Here is a 24883-nt window from a genome sequence, read left to right as displayed (position 1 = left end):
AAGGGGGAAACCTCAAATTCACATAGAAGCAATACTGACCACAATCATCAACTGTGTGTGTTCCTGTGTGGGTTTCAGTGTGCGGGGAGACACTTCAGGAATCTACCGGTAACTTCTCATCTCCTGGTTACCCCAATGGATATCCATCATACACACACTGTGTCTGGAGAATATCTGTAACACCTGGAGAAAAGGTGCACACACATACACACACAGTCAGCATCCCACCCTGCAGTGCAGAGAACTTGGATGCATAGCTAAGCATAATAAGACACTGACAGAGCTGACAGAGGGGCTGCTATTGATGAAGTCTCATCACTGCAGATCCCACCCTCCTCTTCCTTTTTCAAGGTGCTCTTAAAAAATGCATAAATAAATGGTAGCTCATATGTTCTTACTTTTGTGCTTTTTCAGATTGTTCTCAACTTCACCACTATGGACCTGTATAAGAGCAGTCTGTGCTGGTACGATTACATTGAGGTTCGAGATGGATACTGGAGAAAAGCCCCTCTGCTTGGTAAGAAACAGAACTGAGATAAAAAGAAAACAGACGGTTTTTAACTTAACTTAATTGTTTTTAAGATAAATCAATTTTGTATTAGTTTTGCACTATCAAATGTCCGTTTACAGTAGCCTTTTTACCTTTTCTGCTGCTTATTTTTGACAAGTTTGACATGTTTAAAGTTTTTTGGATTGAGATGAAATTGACCTTGGATTTAAGGCACTGCAGAGACTTCTGTGCTTTGCTGACACCACAGTTTAAAGTATGTATATTCAGGATGAAAAAGCTGCACTGATGCATCTGTGGTGAATAAGTGCTTAAATGAGAGAATCAAGTCAGCGCCAACAAAAGCAGGTGAAGGTTGATAAGACGCCGAGATGCTTCACAGATGTTTGTTCTCCACTGAGACAGGATTATGTCTTTCTTAAAAAAATAGTTTCAACCAAAAGCAATGGGGGGAAAATTCCCCTTGTTTTGTTGTTTGTGCATGAAAAAGCTTTGCAGCAATTTCATATTCATAATGTAGAGTTATGTGTTTGTCAGTGGGGTGTGTGAAGGTTTTCCTGATTTTCTTGTTTAAACAGAAAGGATGGCAGATTTGTTTGGTTCATTATTGTCACTTACATAGACACAAGTAAGAATACATTTTGTACTAATTCCTTTGTTGTTTCATTTTTGTTTATAAGAATTATTTCCATCCATAATCCTTCTAAATGCATTTGCGTTTGTGTTTACAGGCAGGTTCTGTGGAGACAAAATTCCTGAAGTTTTGGTATCTACTGATAGCAGAATGTGGATTGAATTCCGCAGCAGCAGCAACTGGGTTGGGAAAGGCTTTGCTGCTGTTTATGAAGGTAAGAAGAAAGGAGTAAAAAAAAGAGAAACGACCACAAAAAGCATTAAATGAATTCCGGATTTTTAAGTTTCTGAAACCAGCCCGGGCTCTCAGACTGAATGTCCTAGTGACTTTCCAAGAAGTTTTCCTTGAGGCTTGCATTATTCATGGCGTACACAGAATGTGTTTTCTGTGCCGGTGATCATCGCAGTTGATGCTAACTCATCTTGTCTTTTTCTGCTCACTCACTGTCGCCTCTTTTGTGCAGCCATCTGTGGAGGAGAAATAACCAAGGACTCAGGTCAGATTCAGTCTCCCAACTATCCTGATGACTACAGACCCTCCAAGGAATGTGTGTGGAGGATCACCGTCTCTGAGGGATACAATGTCGGGCTCAGCTTCCAGGCCTTTGAGGTGACCCACTCCTCCTGTGTGTGTGTGTGTGCGTGCGTGTGTGTGTGTGTGTGTGCGTGTGTGTGCGCGTGCGTGTGTGCCTCAGTTTTGTGTGAGTGTTCTTGGAAATGTCTGGGTCAAATTTCACGCTTCTGTTGCTGCTAGAAAGTTAATAAAAGTGGTTAAGCGTGTGGAGATGTGTGTTTGTTTAAACTGCGTGTGTCTAAGCGTGAAGAGGTAGAAACCAGCAGCTGAGGAGCACTGCTACGTAAGAATGGGGTAAAAACAACATGATAGATGAGCATGCCACACATTTTAGAACAAGAAAAACATTTTAATGATTCTATTCTTTTCTATTCTATTCTATTCTACTCTGCCAAATAATCAGCAAATCAGTGAGTATGTGCAGTTATATAATAATTTAACATAATTTAACAAGGGTTAATGCTACAGTATGTACAGACCGGGTATGTGATGCACGTTCAAGAACGTGCTGAAAACAGGTTTTTGAAAACCTCACTGGCGCAACTCGATACTAGTGCATGTACTCACAGTTAAAAGAGGCTGAGTGTGAAATGTCGAAGCCTTGCAAATCTCATGAATCTTGCTCCAGGCTTTTTCTTTCACAGCTCTATTCCGATATATGACAGACTCGGTGTTATAGAACTCTGGCCGGGCACAAAACCAATTATTAATTTCTCCTTCATGATCAATTTTCAAACAGTTTGCACTTTCGTTAATTAAAAGGGATGCCATCCATATGTCACTATCAAATCTAAGTCCCTGATTGGTCAAAGTTCAACTGGTTTAGCTTTCAAGACACCACCTCTTGAACAATGACTTTTGCTGTTGTTTACCTAATTTAATGCTCATCAGAGAGCTTTTGCAAGGTCTTGAAGGTCTTTTCCTCACGCTTTGAAGGCTTTGTCAAGCCAAATGTGTGGCTAAACGGGAAAATTAGGATTTCATGATTCACATTCTTGTTTATAAGTGATCTGCAATAAAGGATGGATAATGTTGCCAAAAACGAAATGAATTCCTCAGAAGAATCCTATTAGATATGGTTTAGTGTTTTGTAAATATCAAACATGCAGACACAGGAACGTGGCAGACTTTTGTAAGAGCAGCATCACTAATTACTATACATTTGAAGAACCATGACGATACGACTTCTGATTGTGTCTTCCTATCATTTTGTTCATCAACAAGAATGACCTAAAGGATGAAATGTGGTCCAACCATTACTTGCAGTCGATTTGGCAAAACCATAATTCCAAAATTCACATGGTTAATTCAAACCAACTCTGCGATGGACTGGGGAACCATCCAGGGTGAACTCTGCCTTCACCCAAAAGTGTATGGGATAGGCTCCAGCATGACCCTGAAATGGATTAAGTGGGTTTAGAAAATATATGCATGGATATTTAAACCATGACTTCAAGGGTTAATGTGGAGATACCATCACATCCTTACAGAAATATGGGTCTTGAATTTGTGACATGAATCTGCGGTCATGCTATCACAGCAGCCAAGTGTGGAAATAGATCATTAGAAATTTATTGTCATGTGTTCTACCAACGCTATAGCGGCAGTGTGTGGTTTTGTGTTTCTCACTGTCAGTTTGTGCACATGTTGTGCATACATGTTTATGCAGGTTGAGAGGCACGACAGCTGCGCTTACGACTACCTGGAGGTCAGGGATGGCCCACTTGAAACAAGCCCTCTGATAGGTCGGTTCTGCGGCTATGACAAGCCTGAAGATGTGCGCTCGACCTCAAACACTCTATGGATGAAGTTCGTTTCAGATGGAACGGTTAACAAGGCTGGCTTTGCTGCTAACTTCTTCAAAGGTGTGTAAGAATAACCAGGACAAGCTGTTTGTGTTTGTCAGTCCGCTGTGCTTTCTTGTGCTGCTTTTTCAACAAATTTATTTTTTTTGTTCTTTGACACTTGTGCTTTTTCAGAGGAAGATGAGTGTGCCAAGCCGGACAATGGAGGATGTGAACAGAGGTGTGTAAACACTCTCGGCAGCTTCAAGTGCGTCTGTGACCCCGGTTATGAACTGGCCCCTGACAAGAAGAGCTGTGAAGGTGATTTTCTACATTCATGTGTGGGATTCTTTGTGTTTCTGTAGAATGTGTTTATGCATTAAAGATAAACAGGAAAAGCAATTGAGAAAACTATTGTTTTTTCCTCCACCAGCAGAGAAATTACAGAGTAAAAAGCCAATCTCAATGTGCCATGAAGATTTGTTTAATCTCATTTACCGGTACTGGATTATTTGCATCAAGTAGTAACGTGGAGGAAATTACAAGGATGTCCAGTTAAAATAACCAAAACGTTTTTATGTTCAAAAACTTCCCAAAAGGAAGAAACAATGGAATTAACATAAGTAACAGAGTAAAACTGATTATCAGTGGGTCATGGAAGGGTCAGATTGGGACAGGTATTTTAGTAGTGGTCTAAATGAGATCATATTTTAATAAAGATGGATTGGAAATTTTTTTTGCGCTTTTCCAGACGTTCAAAGCGTTTACAATGTGTCCATTATTCATTCACTCTTCATTCATACTTGGCGATGGTGCACATTCATACACATTCACACACCAGTGGAGCAAAACTGGAGGCAGAGAGGGTGAAAGGTCTTGCCACTATCTTTTGCAACAGTAATCCACAAGCATGGCTGTTTCAAATGTGGACTGTATCTCTAATATGAAGGAATTCATGCAAACAGGAGAACTTCATGGGTTGTAAAAGTTGTACATTTTCAGAGGTTAAGTGGCACAATTGCCTTCTGAAGGCAACAACTGTCTAAATCCTGGAACCCCAAAAAATGCAAATTGGTTTGCTTTTTGAGGTCGCTTTATTGTTTGCAGACCGTTTTCAGACTTGGTAAATAGAAAAATGTCCTCTTTCTTTGTTCCACATGGTAAGGAACTATTCCATCCTTGAACACGATCAGAAATACTTTATCATCTTGTAAATAAGAAACACATTGTAAAGTACTCTGGGGAACTTTGTAGACAGGGTTGACAAGATGCTATATAAATGTGGTCTGTTTGCAATATGTGCTGTGAGGCACTCTCAGGTTAACTTTGGTGTGTTTGGTGCTGTCCGAGCAGACATGTTATACATGGTCATTTTAAAATTACAGTAATTTAAGTCATCTGTAATATTATCAATAAAAGCCTTGTTTAATAATTTCCACTGGGAAAAATGTGCACAAAGTTTTTTCACTGTTTAATTTGGGTGAATGCACAAGGAAAACAATGTATTGACTGTTGAAGGTTCTCATTTATGCAGGTGCTTCACTGTCAGGAAGTTGAGTCACCGCATTGGGATTAAAGTGTTCTTGAAACATTTCACCACTTATCAAAGTGGCTTTATCATGACTGATGTCATGACTCAACTTCAAGACAATGGATTGGGTGATCAAAAACTTCTGAAATGAGTTTTTCCAAATGAGCCTTCAGCTTGTTTATCAAAAGGTCCTTGTTTTTGCATCAGTTTCTGACTTGTTTGTATCTGGGCGTTCACAGCGGCATGTGGGGGCCTCTTATCCAAGCTTAATGGAACTATAAGCACTCCTGGCTGGCCTAAAGAGTATCCACCCAACAAGAACTGTGTGTGGCAGGTGGTGGCTCCCACTCAGTACCGCATCTCCATGCAGTTTGAGGCTTTTGAGCTGGAGGGCAACGAGGTGAGCATGTCTGTCACTGCATGTTAACATGCCAGCCACCTTCTGGATGACTGAACTGTATTCGTGTGTGTAGGTGTGCAAGTACGATTATGTTGAGGTGCGGAGTGGCCTTTCATCTGACTCTAAGCTGCATGGCAAATACTGCGGCACGGAAGTCCCTGAGGTTATTACCTCCCAGTACAACAACGTGAGAATCGAGTTCAAGTCGGACAACACAGTCTCCAAGAAAGGCTTCAAAGCTCACTTCTTCTCAGGTAGGATTCGTCTTTCTTTCAGGACTGGTCTTTCTTTCAGTGTGTTTCTTTTACACGGCAGTGAATTTATGTTCTTGTCAGGTCATGTGAGAGTGTCCAGACCAAAAGTGAAATACAGTGCAGGAGTGGTTTGTGGCTTTTGATGCTTGACACCACTGGAATCCACTAAAACTGCCAGATCCTGGAGCCGAGCCTGTCCTCCTACAAACTTTGTAGCTTTAGAAATGTGGAGGAGTTCAAGTGCTTTTTATTCATTAAACACATTTTATGAAGAGTGTTACTCTTAGTCTAAAGCAACAGACAAACCGGGCATGTGATGCACGTTCAAGAAGGCATTAAACACGCTAAATGGGGGTTCATGAATGCAAGTATAGCCCATGGTGTTCACACTGGACAAGCAAAGAGGGCCTTCTTCTTCTTTTACTTTTTCACTGTTTACTAGCGCATGTCCGCCACCTATTCCGATATACGATATATAGAATTTTTCCAGACTCATAGTCCAATCAGTTAACAAGAACACATAACCATTAAAACAGTACTTCAAGTATAGTGCCAAGAGTACACAGGATGACAAAGAATAAACAAAAAATACAATTGTAAAAGTATACAGAAAGATTAAAACAGTTGAAAATACATCAATTGTGAAGATGAAAGACTTAGTGTCACAAACAATTATTAATTTCCCTTCCATGATCCATTTTGTTATTGATTTATTTTTTTCTCTTTTAACTTGTTCTGTCCAACAACTGAGTAAACAGAGGAGAGCAGAAGGCCTCTTGTGTTGGACATGTTTTACTATTACAATAATGTAACTTCCAATAGCCAGGGTGTATATTTGTATGAGTTTTAAATATGTATTTTCTTTTTTTTTGTTTTTTCTTTTTCATTCATGATTCATTTTCAAATAGCTGGCACTTTCGTGAATTAAAATGAACCCCATCCATACGTCACTACTGAGTTCAAGCCCCTGACTGGTCAAACTTCAACTGGTTTAACTTTAACTGAGGTTCAATGGCCGCACTTTTTGTATGCAGAGCACAAAAATGGTCTTGAAAATGTGGGTAGTTAAGTGTAAATTTGAAATGCGAAAGCCTGAAAAGCACTTGTGCGTGCGTTTACATTGACTTTTTACTGGAAGTGACTACTAGATCGTGCTTTGCCGAGGGCGGTGTGAACTTAGCTTTAGATCTGTTTACTAGAAAGGCAGTCCATTCTGTGCTTTTGCTGTCCTAACGATGCTCCAAAAATTCTATAATGATTTATAGAAAGGATCAATATCTGTTTATTATCATATTTTCCATCTTTCAATGAAATGTGGACTTTTTTGTGTATTGCTGTCACAAAACTACTTTGCTTTTAATATGGTCTAAAGTAATTTTCTTCATATTTATTTACCATTTCCATTTACCATTTTACTATCCATTAATAAAAGAGTAAAAATACAGCTTTCTAAATTGGCTTTGGGGCCATTACTTCTAATTAAATCTACCCTTCACTGCCTTCTTGTGCTGTCAATGCTGGTTATTTAGTATTTAGGGAAACATCCATGTGCATTTGTGTGTTCCAGTCCCTAAAGCTGTAACTCTAGAAGTTTCAGCAATGCTGCTGGCCTCTGCACCCACACTGCACTCTGCCCTCTCTCCTTCAGACAGACCCGTACTGTGTCAGCTGTCCATGTTTGTATTTGAGTCCTGCCATGATAGAAAGCATGGTCCTACCCGAGCCAACAAGCTGACTACCTTGTCAAAGGTCAGAGGTAACGTGACCTCTGGATCCGATCCACTTTGTGATGTACGGAAATGGGTGGATCCTGTTGTACTCCTATGGATTATTGCCTAATCCATTCTCTTCTTGAGCGAAACGTGCTTTGGCCCAGTTTCTTCCTTATTTCCTTCCAGATCTGGGCAACAATTCAAAACTGTCCTTTTTAGTGGAATCACTTCATGATGACATGATATTCCCATGACATCGTTCTTTAGATTCCTCATGCACAAATGAATGATTCCAAACTAACAAAAACCAAACCCTTCCTATTTTGTAATATCTGAACACAACAATTTCATGTAAACTTGTCGGTTGAAATAATCTTGTCAAAGCTCAACTCCCTGCGGAGCTTCCCTGCAGAGTTCCTGGAGCTCCTGGCCAAGCGCAGCGGGTTTTTTTTTTTTTTTGGGAGGAATTACTCTCTCGCAGATAATTTGCACTCATTTTAGCGTGCCCAAAGTGGCCATGTGGCTTGGATGTCATCAGAAGCTGCCAGGGATAACTTTTGTTTTGGCAATTTTCCAGCAGCTTTGGGGAGGTCCCTGCAGCCTCCCACTCACCGCTAATCCATGAAAGTGAGTGTTTGTGCTTGCGAGAGTGTGTGGACGTTTTGTGCTTGACCCGGAGGCTGTTACAATGAAGACTGTGTGGCATCGACTGCAAAGCTGCTTAGCCGACATTAGGGTGAGACTGAGCCCACAATAGCACTGTAATACCACATCAGACACTGACACACACACACAGATGAAGAGGCAGAGGAGGATTTAGTAGTTTCATTAAAATCAGATCTAGTCGCGCTGAGGTGAAAGTTAGCCTCTGTGTCTAATCGCGCAACTCTTGTTCCTTGTTCCGTCTCACATTCTGCATCATTTTCTCTTGCACTCATTTCATCCACCTTCAGGTCTTTCTGACTTCTGCCTGTTGCAGCTTAACGTGGCAGCCTCAGACATATGTCAAACGTGGTGTCTCAACCTGTACTTTTCCATTCAAAGGGAAAGCACAGTGATTGGAAAAACCATAAATTACAGTATGAAAGTTAAAAAAAACACACCCGGAAAGACACCCAAACACTTTCTCATCTACTTTGTCAGTCGAAGAGATTTAGAATAGGTTTGTCAAAATCCAAAAATATATATTGGGTTTGAAAATTAACAAATTATTTAAGTGGACAGCTATTTAATATCTGGGAAGATTTAAACTTAAAGACATTTTTGCTAAAGTTGTGACTTTTTATGCTTACTTTGACTAACTACATTTTTTGTGAATCCATTAACTGTATAAGAGAACTGGACTGAGTAAACCTTCCCCCCACGCATTCCAAATAGGAAGTATTAAATGGCTCCAAGAAACCAATATCCCACAGATTTCTATTGAGACATCAATGAATATTTGAGAGAATAACCATTCTTGCTCCGATACCCTTTTCTTAACATCATCTTTTTTTAATGATGTTTTTTTTTTTTTTTATCTCAAGTAACTCAAGTTATAAACTGACCAATCAGATGCCTCAGTAAAAACATGTGCTGTCCTCACCTCGAATGTTTGATTGACAGATTCTCCCAAGCTGCTTTCATTGGAAGGGGTGTGGACTTCCAACAAGCTCACTCATGGTTAGCAACAGTAGTTGGAATGTTGACTCAGACCAATCACTACCATGTGGCTCCAACCCGGTGGTGCCCGTATTGCGAAAAAATTGTGACTGAATTGGCTTCAGTTTACTGGAGCCTGTGGTACGGCATTTTCTATGAGTCACCTCACACCTGCTCAGTCCAGTTTTCTAGATATGGTCAATGGGTGAACCCCACCACAAGACAGCATTGCTCACATTGAAAGGATCTTAACCTGCCACAATAAAAAGGTTGTTACAGAATTTTTTAAAATAATGAATATATTGATTGCAGTTTAGGAATAAAATTGATCTTTTAGATTTTTTATATATTAAAAGAAAGTCTATTTAGCATAAATAAGTGTTTGTTCAAGTGTTTGTGAGCTCTGGATCATTAATTTTAAAATTCATTTATAGCACTTTTCAACCTAGTGGTACTCAAAGCACTTTACATAGCCCCACATCCCTCTTTTGCTAAAAAACAAACAAACACCAACATGAGAGCAGGTTTCCTTCCTTACCAGAGGCTCTTATGGGTTTAGTACCACCTGGTATCAATCAAACTGCCAAAGACGTCCCCTTTACACACTATGTGTATGTCATCAGAAAGACTAGGTCCATATCTGTTCTGGAAAAAAGTGAGCAGAATTTTCTTTTTTTACATTTCCATTTGGTTTTCTTTCTGAAAGAGTTGGGACTTGTTTTAAAGATGCCATGTGCCATGTTTTTATTTTCTAGTGCCTATAAGTTCTTTTTAGGGAGTTTATTACAGCATTACACCTCTACCCTTTAATAACCCAACTAAGTAAAAATAAAACTAAAACAATGAAAAAAATGTTTTATTCAATTGCACGAGGAATAGCTACAATCAGTGTTTTTACAAATATTTTTTTAAAATATGCTCAGCCATTTGTTTGAGCTAGCAGTGATAGGTTTAAAATCAAATAACTAGATGGAAGCAGCTCATCAAACTTTCTCAAGAGTGTTTGAAATGTTTAAAATAAACCTACAGTGTGTCAATATACCTTTTACAACAAAAGAATGGTTCATCACCTTTGGAGAACACGAGAAGAGAGCTTCCCCTATTTCAGATTCAGCTGAATTTGACCAGATTTTAGAATAGATGCATATTGTAGACGCACTGAAGCTCTCACCATATCTAACTATGTCCTAACAGCTTGTTCAGATGACAAACTCCTGTTTACAAAATGTCACAGCTGATATGAAAAAAAGTTTTATGTACACAGGTGTGTCAGTGCCAAGTACCACTGTCTCCAGAAGCTTTTATTTTGAAACTCACGTCCTTTTCTTAGCCACTGAAAACACGTGATGGTGTACATTAATCTGCACTTTATCCTGCTGTTTGAATGTTACATTTCTAAAGATTTGGTCTGAGGCTGATAAACTTTTTGTTAAAATAATGCAAGGAAAAGTTTTAACCTGAAAGCTGAACAATGATCTTATTTTTCTTACCTCTGTGCTGTTCTATCACGTCTAATTAAATTTCTCCTTATCATTACCCATCTTTATGCTATTACTATCATCACGTTCTCCTTTTTTTCCTCTCAGTCTCTAATTTTCACCTGAAAGTGATGGGCTGTTTTTTTTTCTCTCCCTAACAGACAAAGACGAGTGCAGCAAGGACAATGGGGGCTGCCAGCACGAGTGCATCAACACTGTGGGCTCTTACGTCTGTCAGTGCCGTCACGGCTTTGTGCTGCATGAGAACAAACATGACTGCAAGGAAGGTGAGTTGCATTTGCACCCCCCACCCACACACACACAGTATCATAAAAAAACTGGCTTCTTCTTACACTCATCATTATCATTTAGACCAGGGGTGTCAAACTCATTTTCACCGAGGGCCACATCAGCATAGTGGCTGTCCTCAAAGGGCCAGATATAACTTAGACATGTAACTAAATGTAATGAAAAATAAATGTAACTACTCCTTAATGTTAAATAACTCATTATTTATTAATTGTAACTTTTTAAAGTGACAATTACACTTGCATAGAAAACATATGTTTGCTTGTTATTCTAGCATAAATCCTTTTAAAATTTGGCTGCTTATTAAAACCCACGATCAAATGGTCCAAGTGAATAAAGAGAAATAACATAAAACTGAGCTAAAAAGAACATGTATTACACGTGTAACATTTTACAAAAAAAGGCTGCACACAGCCTTGCATCCAACTGATGGTTTGATGACAACAATTTGTCTGCATATAAGACCTGCAAACATTAAATACCGTAATTTCCGGACTATAAGCCGCTACTTTTTTCCTGCGCTTACAGCCGTGCGGCTTATTCAGTGAAGCGGCTAATTTATGGATTTTATTGGCGGCCGCCGTGTACGTATTTTCGGACACGGTGAATGGTTTGAATTCTCTAACACCAAACACAAGTCATTTATATTTCAACACACCTCTAAGCAGCCAAACAGCATGGACCTGACTTCAGGTCTTAGACACTTCAGTCATGGTTCAACAAAACGAAGCACGCATGCCCGGCCGCATCCCAGAATCCTTTGGTGCCATTAGACCCAACGTGCACGTGATCGCCGCTACAATATGATGAAGCTTTCAAGTTAAAAGCAATCGTTAAAAGCAGCGTGAAAAAAATCCACCATCACCAACGGGTTTGGAAAAGCCGGTCAGCTGCGTGACGGAGAGAACAGCGCATGTGGGAATAACATCAGCCTGTATTTTGTCGGGACACGACTGGAAACACAAATTGACGTGATCGTTTTAACGGTTATTAAGGACTGAGCGGAGTTTTGCATTGAAACGCTCACAGCCTCCGTGTGAGCTGGAGACTGCGTGTCGTGTGAGCTGCGGGGCCGATGGCAGTCTGAAGGCTCCCACACGTAACAACGCATCCGCCCCTCATACACAAAACGTACAGTATTAAGTCCGATTGCTCTGCACAGACACGATTTGCTCCGTCCACCGGCGCAATGGGGACGAAGCGCTCCTCCTTGAAGCCGCCATGGCCAGAGCTGTCGGAGTAGATAGGAAGGGGAGACAAGGAGCGCGCGGGAGCGCGGAGGCGTCGAGCCATTCTGCAGGCTGCAGCCAGGGCTTACTCGAGGCGTCCGCGGAACAACAGTGTTTGTTGTGGAAGGAAACTTCTGACCCACGCGCGAGGCGCGCGCTTTTCAGTCGTCGCTGCTTTATTTATACTAGTGTGTTTTTAACCAGCCCTGTTACTCCCATAACGCTGCCGCGACACAAGCGGAAGGAGAGCTTTTCCCGTTCACCCCTCCATCTACTGCTGCTACTTGCTCATTCTTAAACACGTACAACAGTGTGGCGAGCCGGGCGTTGGCCCCGCCTTTAGCCCCTAAGACTCATGGGAAATGGGGGATCGCGGATGTAAATTTCCTCATCATAACTGAGGGATGTAATGTTGATTATATGGTTACTGTTTGTAATTTTATGTATGATACCTAGATTGTCAATAAGTAAAAATAAATAAATAAATAAAAAACCATAACTGAGGAACTTGTGAACAGAATAGAGGTGCATACTGTTTGGCAGATGCAGATATACTCAAATACATGGGCCTGAGACATAACTGACTCCACCCGCTGTGTGCTAATAAATCACACTTGCTCTGTGAGCCAGGACGTGATCCGTCAGGATGACAATGTTGCCTAATTCATGCGGCTTGTACTCCGACGCGGCTTGTGTATGTGTAAAATTAGTTAAACACGTGAAAATAAGTGGGTGCGGCTTGTAATCGGGTGCGCTTTGTAGTCCGGAATTTACGGTAATTACAACTGCAGCTACACATAAATTATATGTACTCAACTAAAAAAATGTAATTTAAGAAATTATGAACTTTTATGCTCTCGCGGGCCTCATAAAGTGACACGGCAGGGCACATTTGGCCCCCGGGCCTTGAGTTTGACACGCGTGATTTAGACAATAGATGTTACTCTGAAGTCTGGTTGTTGTGCTAAAACACTTTCTGAGTTTGTCCATGAATTAGGTTGCGTTTGCTAGTCACCATAACTCTTTGTATCTGAGGCCAAACAGCCTTGTTGGGATTAGCTTCAAGAATCTTCTGGTTTCTGGATTAAAGCTTGTTTGACAACAAAAGTAACTTAAGCCTAGTCAGTTGACCAAGCAACCACTAGGATGTTGTTACCATAGACGGTAGGACTAGATCAATAATCTCTGATGACACACATAGGACGTCTGCTGGAAATAAGAGTTAATGGGAAATTACTCCTTCCTGACATCAGCTCCTGGTGGTCTTTTGAGGAACTGCAAGATTTAGAATATCTAGATTTGAGAAAGTCAGGCTTAGTAAAAGGTTAAAAAAATTAATAAATATACCTGAAAGTCTTTTTGCATTAAAAGTTTTCACTCCTTCATCTAGACTTAATTCCCTCCACATGGTAGGCCTGCACAATTAATCGCAAATTTATTGTTATCACGATCTCAAGCTGTGCAATATCCATATCGCAAAGGTCAGCGAAAATCGCAATAAATGGTAAACCTTAAATGTGCTAAAACAATCTTATGGCATCTTGAACTATTTAATGAATTGAATAAATCCCTTTATGCATTTGACCAATCAGATGGAGCACTTTACGTTATTGACCAATCAGATGGAGCTTTATTTTAGATTTTGCACTCCTAATTAGACAAGGGTCATTTGGAGAATAATTTAAGGTATTTTGACTCTTATTTAAATTAAACTTTTGCAGTGAAATGGAAATGTTTTCGTTTTTTTTGCTAATTGTTCATTTATCGCAAGTTATATCGTCATCGCAAAATTGATCACTAATATTGCAAATCGTGATTTTTTTCTCAGCCTAATACATGGGTTAAATTTACATATTCTTTAGCATTTATGAATAAACTTTAGATTTGAAAAAGGAAATTGCACTCTTCTCTTTGGTTACTAAGTAACAAGATTGGGCCAAAAAAAAGCTTCAAAATGATGTAGCACAAAAACAAAGGGTCACATGACTACACCCACCACCCATCTTTTACAGTTAAGGGTTTGAGTAGGTTTTAGTCTCACCCATCCTCAAAATTCATTTTTTTATTAGGAAAATAAATATTTATAATTTGACCTTTGCCACTTTAAGCATGTCTAAGTCAAGTCTTAAAGGCCCACTTTGGTGAAAATTGTTTTTTTTGTGTGTTTTTAACATGTTCTTATGGCATTTTTCTGATGATGGAGGACAGTTATGAAAAAAATTAAGCTTGAAATTGCATTTCTGAGTATTTCTTTTTTCAAAGCTTGTAGATAGAAGATAGAATCTGTGAGCCACAAGCTCCCTGCTCCACTTCATTCTGATGCATCCATTTGCAGAAAAGTAGATCCATCTACGTCTTTGTTTTCCTTGTCTGAGCTGGTATCTGCCTCAAAACTGTATGGATGGATAGCTCAAATAATAATTGCTATTCTTTTTGCACTGCTAATGTTAAGTTGGGGGTGCAAGGGAGAGTGTGTAAACAGAGAACTATCAGCAACAGGGAGGGGAAGGGGGCAAGGTTGCTGAGCACCAAGTCCTTCCCTCAAATCAGAGGTGAATTTCTAATAAACTCTAATGGGCTCCTCTGAAGAAATGATGTCCTAGAAAACAACAGTTTCTTGTTGTTTTTTTAGCCAAAGAACGGCATAATTATACTTAAAAGACTACTGAGAACACTTTAACATGGATCACCAGGTGATCGGTGTGAGTCTTTAAGTTTTTGGCCATAATTTTAATTCTCATGTCTATATTTCTATAAAAGTATTTTTTAAGTTTAATCAAGTACAAGTACAAAAAACAAAAACAAAGGGAACATATAATCTGATAATATCTGTACTACTATGAATGCAATAAAACAAATTGTATTAGATCGGGTGGAATTAGTACAAAGGGAAAAAAATAAAAATTCACAAATTGTACGAAAGTCCACAAGTCATAGAAGTGGAGTCTAAAGTTTCATCTTGTGATATTTAAGTTCAAGTCCTGTTTCTGTTGCTGGTTTGTTCTTTATTTTTCCTTAACTTGAATTGTGAATTTTTGTTTTTTCTCTACTTAAACTTTTACGAGATGCTACATAAAGAGCTCTCACCTCGTTTCAGTTCAACACAGCACACATATGACTCTAACATCGGACATGTTCAGTAGATGGGATGTCAACTCCATACTCAAAATCGACACGGAAAACCTTGTTCTTAACGTGTCTCCAACAAGTTCAAACACTCAACAGACTGGAAGTGAAGACAGATGTGCTCAGTGTGTGCTGCTTGTGTGTGAGGAACAGACACAGAGTGGAAAAGGTTGCGGGTTAACAGACATCATAACTTATTCAAAAATTACTTTCACATTCCCACGCACATACTAAGACACACAACAGTTGAACTAACACACACGCCAGAGCTCTTTGAGGCTGAACTTTTGCAGACAAACACCCCATTAATACTCACATCTGTGTCTTACTGATGGCTCCCTATGCTGCTAGTAAAAATTAAAACAACAGGGAAACTTATAGGTTGCACTTTATTCATGTTTGTGTGTGCTTAGGGTTGGGTTGACTCAGTCATTTTGCTGAGAATTGCATGTATGACCACCATACAGCTATATATGGTTTTTTACATGCTTTGTTTGGAAACAACATGCTGTTCTTGTGGCTTAGGCAGCCTATGTTGGAAAATCTACTCTCTTTTCCCAAATGAAAAATGTATTTGGTTGTTTTCATCCACCTTATAAGTCAAACTAAACTGCAGGCAATTCAATAACAATGGTTTCTTTCTAACTACTAAAAAACTATATAGTGTGGGACTATCTAATGCCTTGGACTTTAAAAGTAATTCTACGCTCACTATTTGTTGTTTTTCTAATTGCCAAAAAAAACCTTATAAATTAGATTATTTTTTATTTTATTTTTTTATTTTATAAAGATTATTTATTAATCCTATGTGTTCTGATGATTAAAACATGGACAGCTTATTAAAAGAATAATGAACATTCATTTTTTTCACAGGAAAATGGTTCAAACGCACTGCATTGCGGTCTATATTTGCAATTCAAGTGACCTTTGATGCACACTGGTTTTTCGTAGAGACTTCTGGGAAATTTGCAGGGAACTCGATTTTTTTCGATTCGTACAGCTCAACAAAATGGCAAACACACTATACACTGCTCAAGGAGTTCAGACACAACCAATATTTACAAGATGGGGCTCCTATCCCAGCATGCATCTATGTCAGATGCTCTTAGTTATGCATCCAATACTGCTATCCTTTAGGCTTGAATAGTTTGTTTGGCATATTCAAATTTATTACAGTCTGGAGGTTTCCACTATTTTCCACTGGTACACTGGTTTAATTTTCAGCAGCTGCAGAAACAAACACATTAAAGCGGTCGTGCAGTCCATGCTTTCATGTGAAATTCCCTCTGAACTCCTGACCAGGACATGTTTCTTTAAAATCCTTTCACTCTCTTTTGGCTCTCTTGTTTCTCTCCTTCCTGTTCCCTTTGCCATTTCCTCTGATCTTTTCCTGTACAACCACGATGTTAACATCCTTCCTATGTGTGTGCTTTCTGTGTCTCTCTGTGTTCATGTCCAGCTGAGTGTGAGCACAAGATCCACAGCCCCAGCGGGACCCTGAGCAGCCCCAACTGGCCAGACAAGTACCCCAGCCGGAAGGAATGCACCTGGGACATCACCGCCACACCGGGACACAGAGTCAAGATTGTAAGTGTGCAATCAAATGAAACCGAGTGCTCATGGCTGCCAGGCCTCCATGTCTTATAACAGCAGTCTCATGTTGCACACAGAAGCCTCTGGCTAACCCTCCCACTTTTGATTTGCTGCTTCTTTTTCTCTAATAAACCAAAATGAGAATAAAAAAGGTGCATGTTTGGATATTCATGTTTAACAGTAAGTATGAGCTCATGCATTAAAGCCATCTGGGTCCATCTAACAAGCATACAGTTGCCCCCCCTTCTGAGCTACAAAACCTGTTTGGAATAGATGAATACATTTTCATGCAGTTTCAAAACCGAAATGTAATCAAAAATTTCTATTGTATATAGTTTTTGTCATTACATTGAAGGCTTTCCAACTTTTTTGGTGTAGAAAAGTCAGTGCACTAAAAGCATTCCCCCCCCCCGTCTTGTTTGTTGCGATTCTCTGACTTCAGACAGACATAGAACCAAGCACATTCAACTTTTGCATTAACTTTCAAAAGCTTTAACAATTTACCATAGTTGTTGTTTACCTTTTGGCAGGTCGCCACAGCAAATCAGCTTGTGGCTGCATAGTTAGTCAGTAGCGAACCCACACTGAGCCATCCAGCTGCTTTGAATGATTTACCATAATAAACCCAGATACCTAAAATACAGATGTTAAATTTATAATTGATCAGATATTTTACACGTGAAAATCATAATGTCTGGGTACTGTTAGAAAGGATTTAGTGTAAACGGTGTTTTTAACATGTTCTTGTGGTATTTTTCTCATAAAAAGAAAATTCTGCTTAAAATTGCATCTTTGAGTATTTCTTTATTTAAAGAACAGTGAACCAGGACCAAATGCTTAAAATGTCGTTGGAAAAAGACCTTATATGTCACAAAGAAAATACACTGTGATGGGCACAAGTTCCTCGATCTGCAACGCGGAAAGAAACGGGCCAATGGTCCCACCCACATCTCAGAGGCAAATTTACAGAATCTATGTCGTAGAAAACGATGCAGGTTTTCGAATTTTGACAAAAGCAGCATAATAGTAATTAAAATTGCTTTGGGTACGCTTCTAAAATAACTCACAAGATGATTGGAATGGGACTTTAATCCTATTACCATTTGTTCATATTCCACTCAGAGCGTAACACATACACATAGAGACCAAAATCCTTCCGATTAAAAATATAAATCTCTTTGCCTCACTCACATTCATTAGACAGATCAAGGCTGGCTGCCATCTATCATAAAAACACCATCGGCTGTCATTCAGGTTTCATAATCCCCCTATTACTGCTTATGCAACAGGAAACACATTACATCATCCACTCTGATAACATCATGGTGGGTTCATACACTTGAATGTCAAACTTCTTTTGTTTTTGAGCATTTGAAGTAGCGTGGACAGCAAAAATTACACATACTTTGGTGAGATAACGTGTGTGTTCGTCCAGTTTCGATTTTACTTCAGACAAGAAGACATTTTTGAAACTTTTTAAGGTCAGCGTCCATTTAAAGGTAATTTGGGAGAATTTTGTTGGGGCACGAGAGTCTTTACAATGGTAGGAGTGTATAAGGTTTGTGAAACTAGAAGATGGGGTGATGACGACACCACTGTGAGATCAATTTGATTCCAGAAAAAACAAACATGTAGGACATTCTGTTGTTGCTTGTTCACTTACTTAACCTCTCTCATAATCACAAACGTCTCTTGAATGTTGTCGACAAAAAACACCAACCTGAAAGCATTTCCTGAAAATTCCTGAACGGCATCACGAATGAAAAAACTTCCTCCTTTGTTGTCCTCACAGTTAACATCCTTTCTCACACCTGCTTGATAGAAATCTGGCAAATAGTGAGTCATTCTACCTCGGTTTCATTCAGTGTGATTCAGTGAACATTCATGTCAGTCAGTAAACAAGACAATGAGAAGAAAAAAACATGAAACATAAAATTCTTTACTTCATATCGGACCGACATAATAAAGTGTGCAGTCCAGATGGTTGATTCACATCTGTCAGACTTTGGAATTCTGTTTTTTTTTCTTGCATTTTTACAAATGTTGCAACTAAAGAAATTCTTGCAAAAAGGTTTCCGACATCTTAACGACCAAAGTGTTTTCAAGCATCTTTCTTAAAGGAAGAACGAGAAAGTAAAAAAGGACATGATGGAGTGTTTTTGTTTTGAATTTTGAAAAAGATTTTCTTCAAATTCAAAGCCAAGTCAAAACAAAGTGGAGACATTTCAATGCACTGCACCGAAGTCGACAAAAATATTCTTTCATGTTTGGGCCTTTAAGTCCTGCATTTAGTGGTACGTTGGGAATACGTCGCATGAAGGGGTTACAAAGAGATTTTATTCAACCTGCAAATTTCTTCTTAATTAGAAACTATGCAGGTGCCTTCACAGAAGAAAATAAGATTTACAGAGGAGTTAAAGAAAAATCTCCGCTTTTATTTACATTCGAGCAAAAATGGACATGATCAAAATTTGCCACGGATATTTACAATTTTGGGTTGGACTGTAGATGTTACTTTCTCAAGTCTCAAATACCACACTAATTACCACACTAAAATTGTATTTTCATAGTCAAAACCAGATTTTTCTTAGTAACTTTCCATCAGGAAAAGCTATCTACTCTGGCTTGCAAAAGTGGTGCTTAGATATTTTAACACAGTGGATTTGCACGAAAAAGTGTGAAAATTTGGTTACCGGTGTGCATGTAAACTCATTTATCCTGTTGCCAGATATCTGCAGAACCCAAATTATCTGAGCACATGTAAACGTAGCTTAGAGTTTGTTTGGGATTTCACACTAAACTGCCCTTGAAGGCCCTTGTGATGCCTCGAAGTGTAGTTAAATTGGCAAAAATAAGACGTCTAAAAATATTGTCTTTAGTTGCAGGTAATCCAGCAACGCGAGTGTTTCCTTTTATTTTAGAGCAAACTGTAGTGCACCTCTTTGTTGTTGTATATTAAAATGTTAAAATTAAAAATGTTAAAATTAATGTTAAAATTAAATTAAAATGTTTTATTCCTTTCAAATATATGAACATACAGTTCGCACAGTTTTCTTTTTGTTTAATCTCGCCCATAGATGTGTTGTGGTTTAATGCTCTTTTTGTCTGCCTCCACCTCTGCAGAGCTTCAACGAGTTTGAAATTGAACAGCATCAGGAGTGCGCGTATGACCACTTGGAGGCTTTCGATGGGGACAGCGACACCGCAGCAATCCTCGGCAGACTGTGCGGCGGCAAGATCCCCGAGCCGCTCGTCTCCACCAGCAACAAGATGTATCTCCGTTTCATATCTGACGCTTCCGTGCAAAGGAAGGGTTTCCAAGCTGCACACTCCACAGGTTTGACTCCATTTACCTACTTTAAATCTATTTTTTAAGCCTCTTTATACATTGTTTTGTGTTCTTGTTGACCAAAGTGACAGTCACAATCACCAGCATAACATCTCCCTCTAGTGGCTGGTTACAGACTGTACATGCTGGTCATTCGTCCATAAAGAACGGAAGTTTATCCAGATTCAGTTGTAACTTTTATCAATGTCTTTTTTAGAGTGTGGAGGTCGTCTGAAAGCAGAAGCTCATCAGAAAAATCTGTACTCCCATGCCCAGTTTGGAGACAACAACTATCCAGGTCATACTGACTGCGAGTGGCTGCTGACCTCAGAGGAGGGATACAGCATCGAGCTCACCTTCATAACCTTTGAGGTGGAGGAGGAGGCGGACTGTGGCTACGACTTCATTGAGCTGTTTAACGGATATGATGCAAATGCACACCGGCTGGGTCGCTTCTGTGGTTCAGGGGTAAACATCCACTTTTGCTTTCCATCTTTTACTTGGAGGAATTTTTAGAGCTCACAACTTTTTGAAGCAGATTGGTGAAGTTATTAACTCCCAAAACTTTAATTCATCTGTCAGTTTTCAGTCATTTTCTTTAAATAATACTAATATGCATCCAATGTAATTGATGCTGTAACAGGGCGGATATAGAAGGAGTTGTAAGTTACACAAAAAGATCCAAAGAAAAATCATGTCAAATTTTGGATTCCTGGAATAATTTCAGTGTCATGTATTGGAAATATTTTAGAATGCCAGCTTAGTAGTCATGATTTTAGTTTTTCATATTTAATGCTTAGATTTATTAATTGAGAATTGATCTCAAAAGTTGTTAACAAACAAAACAAAATATTTACGGAATCTCAGAAAAAGCTAAAGTTGACCTAATTTTTCCCAAATCTCTCTGTCTTTTTTATCTTTAGCCCAGAGAAGGGATTTATTCACCGGGAGATGTAATGCTGATCCGTTTCCATAGCGACGACACTATCAGCAAAAAGGGCTTCCACCTGCGATACACGAGTACCAAATTCCAGGAGAACCTTCATGCCAGGAAGTGACTCTAAACCCTGGCTGTCGCCTCTGACCTCTGTGCGTCCTTAGCCACTGTTACTCTAAGCGTCTCCATGGCAACGAGAACAGATGCAGACAGCGGCCTGGGATCAGAGGAAGACGACTGTAATGTGAATACCTGCTTCCCCATAAGGATCCGCACGGGTCACTGCTTTCTGACACGAGGCATCAAAGACAATAAGATATCAACAAAGTTTGGGGAAGTCCATCTGAATGCTGCATGAGTCCTTGGCACGAAGGAGACGTGTCACGGTCGCATATCAAGTATCGGTGTGGAGAGTTCACGGCGATGGTTGCGCAAAAGCAGAAAAACACTCAACTTGTATCTTGAATAATAAACCATAGATGCAAAAGAAACTAAAGAATGCATCTGCAAAGGGAGTTCAGAGCCTTTGGTGACTCCTAATCCTAGAACTGTGCAACTTACTGTTATCAGGTGGCTGCTTATCCCAACAATAACTCAAGACAAACTGCTGACAGACGGTATATTGCCTTTGGGACTCGGCCCTGTTCAGCCCAGCTCAAAGTGGCAGCAGATTATTTTATTTCTTTGTGTTGTAAAATCCATTGTGTTTACTGTCTGTGCGTCTGAGGAAAAAAAGAAAAAAAACAGAAAGGACAAAAGCACACCGTTGTGCTCCCTTATTTTTTTTGGCAGAAAGCTTATACCCACAGTCTTTGTGGATCGGAGAAACAAGAACACATTAAAGAAAAGCAGACTTAAATCTTAACGATCTGTGACGTTGAGCCTTGCATCTAAGATTTTTGAGTTTGTATCATCTTGATCATGTTTTGCTTGTGTTTTTAGTTTATTCTTCAAGGAATATGTATGTACCGTATATATATATATATATATATATATATATATATATATATATATATATATATATATATATATATATATATATATATATATTATATATATAATGGATCAGAAGGGAATATTTTTCACAACTGTCTTTTGATTGTGCGTGAATAAGCGAGAGTCCCATGGTGCTAAAACAAAGATGAAGGGTTTCAAATGGAGACACAGCCAGTGTGCAAACAGCAGGCTGCATCAACAGCTCTATTCCTATGGAACTACAACATTGCCTTAGAATCAAATGTAAGTAATTGCAGGCGGCTCCCGAGCTGCTGCACAGGTCGATCAGTGGAGTATTTCGAAGGCTTTTTTAAATGTTTTTGGACAGTGGTTTTGTTGTAGACGTGAAAGGTGTAAGATAGGAGTGTGTAATTATTGTAGGTGCTTATCTTACTTTGATGACCTCACAAAGTGTTTGTGCATTTCCCCAGATCCCATCGGATCTTTTTCCCGCTTTAAAGACGTGTTTGGAGCACGGAGACAAAGAATTAGGGACTGTTGTTTATCATTTCAAAAAGGCTGTTCTCCGTTTTTAGAGTCCTCCTTTGTGCAAATGTGTGTTGTATCTGACTCTAGACAACCGTGTGTGTGTGTGTGTGTGTGTGTGTTTGTGTGTGAGTTAAGTTTAACTTTACATTGCTGTATGTGCCAAGCTTATAACCTGACCCTCTGTAGTTTCTGTTTCCTTGCTCCACCTCAGACACCGACGATTAGTCCTCTACATCACTCAATAAAATACACACAGGTTCAAAACACTTGTGTGCTTTATATATTACCCTCTATTGTGTTTCATATTCTTCTGGAGCTGACTTTTGATCACACAATCCATCAGTTTTTGGTCACCTCTTCCTTCCACAGCATTGTGAAGGTTCAGAAATGTGTCCTTGGGACTTCAACAAAAAGTTTCACATATGGAATAAAGGTTTTTAAGTAAAAACAACTTTGACTCCCTAAAAAATTGACAAATTTTAGCTTTTTGGACGGCTCTTGAGACATGCCCGGCAAAAAAGCAGCTTAATCAGTTTGTCCATGTAACACTCCAAATAGTAACCCTTGTGCTATCCTTGGGAGTTGGGTCATCTAGACCCACTAGACAGTGCACTGAACCTTTTTTCTTCAATGATTTGTGATCTTCACTGGTGTCTATGGATCCTCACCTTTATCCACCTTTGTCATGGTAGGAAGAACATGTCAATGCAAGGGTGGGGTCATCTAAGATAGCACAAGGGTTAAAAAGTCACCTTTTCAGTTGAATTTGTCTATTAAAAGTATCTATTCTACTCTTAGTTGTTCAAAAGACACCAGTTTTCTGTTGTTTTATCAGAAATGTGTCTTTTTGTTGTCAGTTTAGTGTTAGGCGCACAGTAAGGAAATCATTTGAAACAGGGTAAAGGGTTTAAGCTCTAAACTTTAAAGCAAAACCCATTTAACGAGAAAAACTAGTTATGCTGGTAAAATCCATTTTTAAATAAAATATTTCATTGATTTATTCCAGAGCTATTATTGTATTGCAAATACTCTAATTTTACAAAAATCTTACATTGCACAAAATACTGTGTCATATAGTTTGCAAGAAGGAAAAGAAAAGCGAAACGAAAACGGGGAAACGATTGTAATCAATACAATGTATATGGACTGCATGGAGGTGTACTGTAGTGGTTAGGGCTCTCCCCTCACAGGGAGCAGGTGCTGGTTCGAATCCCAACTGGGACATTTCTGTGTGGAGTTTGCACGTTCTCCATGTGCTCGTGTGGGTTTTGTCCAGGCACACCGGTTTCTCTCAGTGTCCAAAGGCATTCTTTATAGATTGATTGGTGTCTCTAAAATGTCTCCATGTGTTCATTAATGTGAGTGTGTGTGTGGCCCTGCAATAGACTAGTGACCCCGCCTGTAAACTTGTCAATGTTTTACGCCGGATGCCCTTCCTGACGCAACCTTCTCAAACCGGGCTTGGGACCGGCACAGAGGTAGAGAAGGGAACAGGGAGCAGCCTGGAGTCAAACCCTGGTTTCACGGACGGAAGGCGCCGCAAACCAGCACGAGCTAAACCGGCTCCATTTGAACAAATTTAAAGTAAAGATTGCAAAATGAAAAATAAAAAAAGCCCAAAGTTGATTTTTTTGTAAACGTAAAAAGTTTTTTTTTGTAAATCTTTTATGTTAGGAAATGATGACAAACTTGGCATAACTATTTTTCTGGAGTACATAACTGGATTGGGACATTAAGGAAAAAGGGTTCTTTTGAGTATAGAAATTATACATTACATTTAACACAAACTAAAAGTACACACAGTAGAAAAAAAAAGTTAAACCAACAAAAGACAAAAAAAAGCTTCCAAAATGAGGCATTTATACATATTTTAAAGATGTGTAACCTTTTAGAATTTAGAGAAACATAAAGGTTCAGTATTATTGTATCTTCCAGTTCCAATTTCAACCCTTGTGCTATCTTAGATGACCCCACCCTTCCATTGACGTGTTCTTCCTACCATGACAAAGGTGGATAAAGGTGGAAACATTTCATGTAATCCATGGACACCAGTGAAGATCACAAATCATTGAAGAAAAAAGGTTCAGTGCACTGTCTAGTGGGTCTAGATGACCCAACTCCCAATGTTAAAGTGCCTAGGATTGCACAAGGGTTACGAATTAATGGAAATTTCTCCTCTCTGGTATCAGCCCTCGGAGGTCATCTGTGAACAGGAATGGAACGTGGAGGTTTTGGTCTGACCACACCTGCTGTGTTTCTGCTGAAGCTTTTGCTGGTGGTTTCTTCTCATAGTCGAGTCTTCTGTCCAGCAACAGGAAAAACATGCGGGCTTTCATCGTGGATTGAATGGCTTCAGCACTT

The 24883-nt window shown here is 39.3% G+C and overlaps 1 protein-coding gene across 4 annotated transcripts in view; it reads left to right on the top strand.

Annotated features, from left to right (window-relative positions):
- LOC144981244 (dorsal-ventral patterning tolloid-like protein 1) overlaps positions 1 to 22808 on the top strand; it is a 49160-nt gene extending 26352 nt beyond the window's left edge. For 3 of the 4 annotated variants that reach the window (XM_078951076.1, XM_023957942.2, XM_078951071.1), the window contains 13 exons: positions 79 to 194; positions 415 to 517; positions 1240 to 1356; positions 1606 to 1751; positions 3385 to 3580; positions 3695 to 3820; positions 5270 to 5430; positions 5504 to 5684; positions 10677 to 10802; positions 16639 to 16766; positions 19896 to 20109; positions 20318 to 20568; positions 21024 to 22808. In XM_078951076.1, the coding sequence (XP_078807202.1) occupies positions 79 to 194; positions 415 to 517; positions 1240 to 1356; positions 1606 to 1751; positions 3385 to 3580; positions 3695 to 3820; positions 5270 to 5430; positions 5504 to 5684; positions 10677 to 10802; positions 16639 to 16766; positions 19896 to 20109; positions 20318 to 20568; positions 21024 to 21158 (2000 nt within the window). In that variant the 3' untranslated portion in view covers positions 21159 to 22808. The remainder of the gene's footprint in view (positions 1 to 78; positions 195 to 414; positions 518 to 1239; positions 1357 to 1605; positions 1752 to 3384; positions 3581 to 3694; positions 3821 to 5269; positions 5431 to 5503; positions 5685 to 10676; positions 10803 to 16638; positions 16767 to 19895; positions 20110 to 20317; positions 20569 to 21023) is intronic. The other variant, XR_013657621.1, reaches the window with a different exon arrangement.
- The last annotated feature ends 2075 nt before the right edge of the window (positions 22809 to 24883 follow it).

This window comes from Oryzias latipes, chromosome 1 (genome assembly GCF_053564925.1).
Source record: "Oryzias latipes strain Hd-rR chromosome 1, Olatipes_Hd-rR_3.1".
NCBI classification, from domain to species: Eukaryota; Metazoa; Chordata; class Actinopteri; order Beloniformes; family Adrianichthyidae; genus Oryzias; species Oryzias latipes.
Note: the sequence above shows the minus strand (reverse complement) of the source record. Positions and strands in the feature narration are given on the sequence as shown.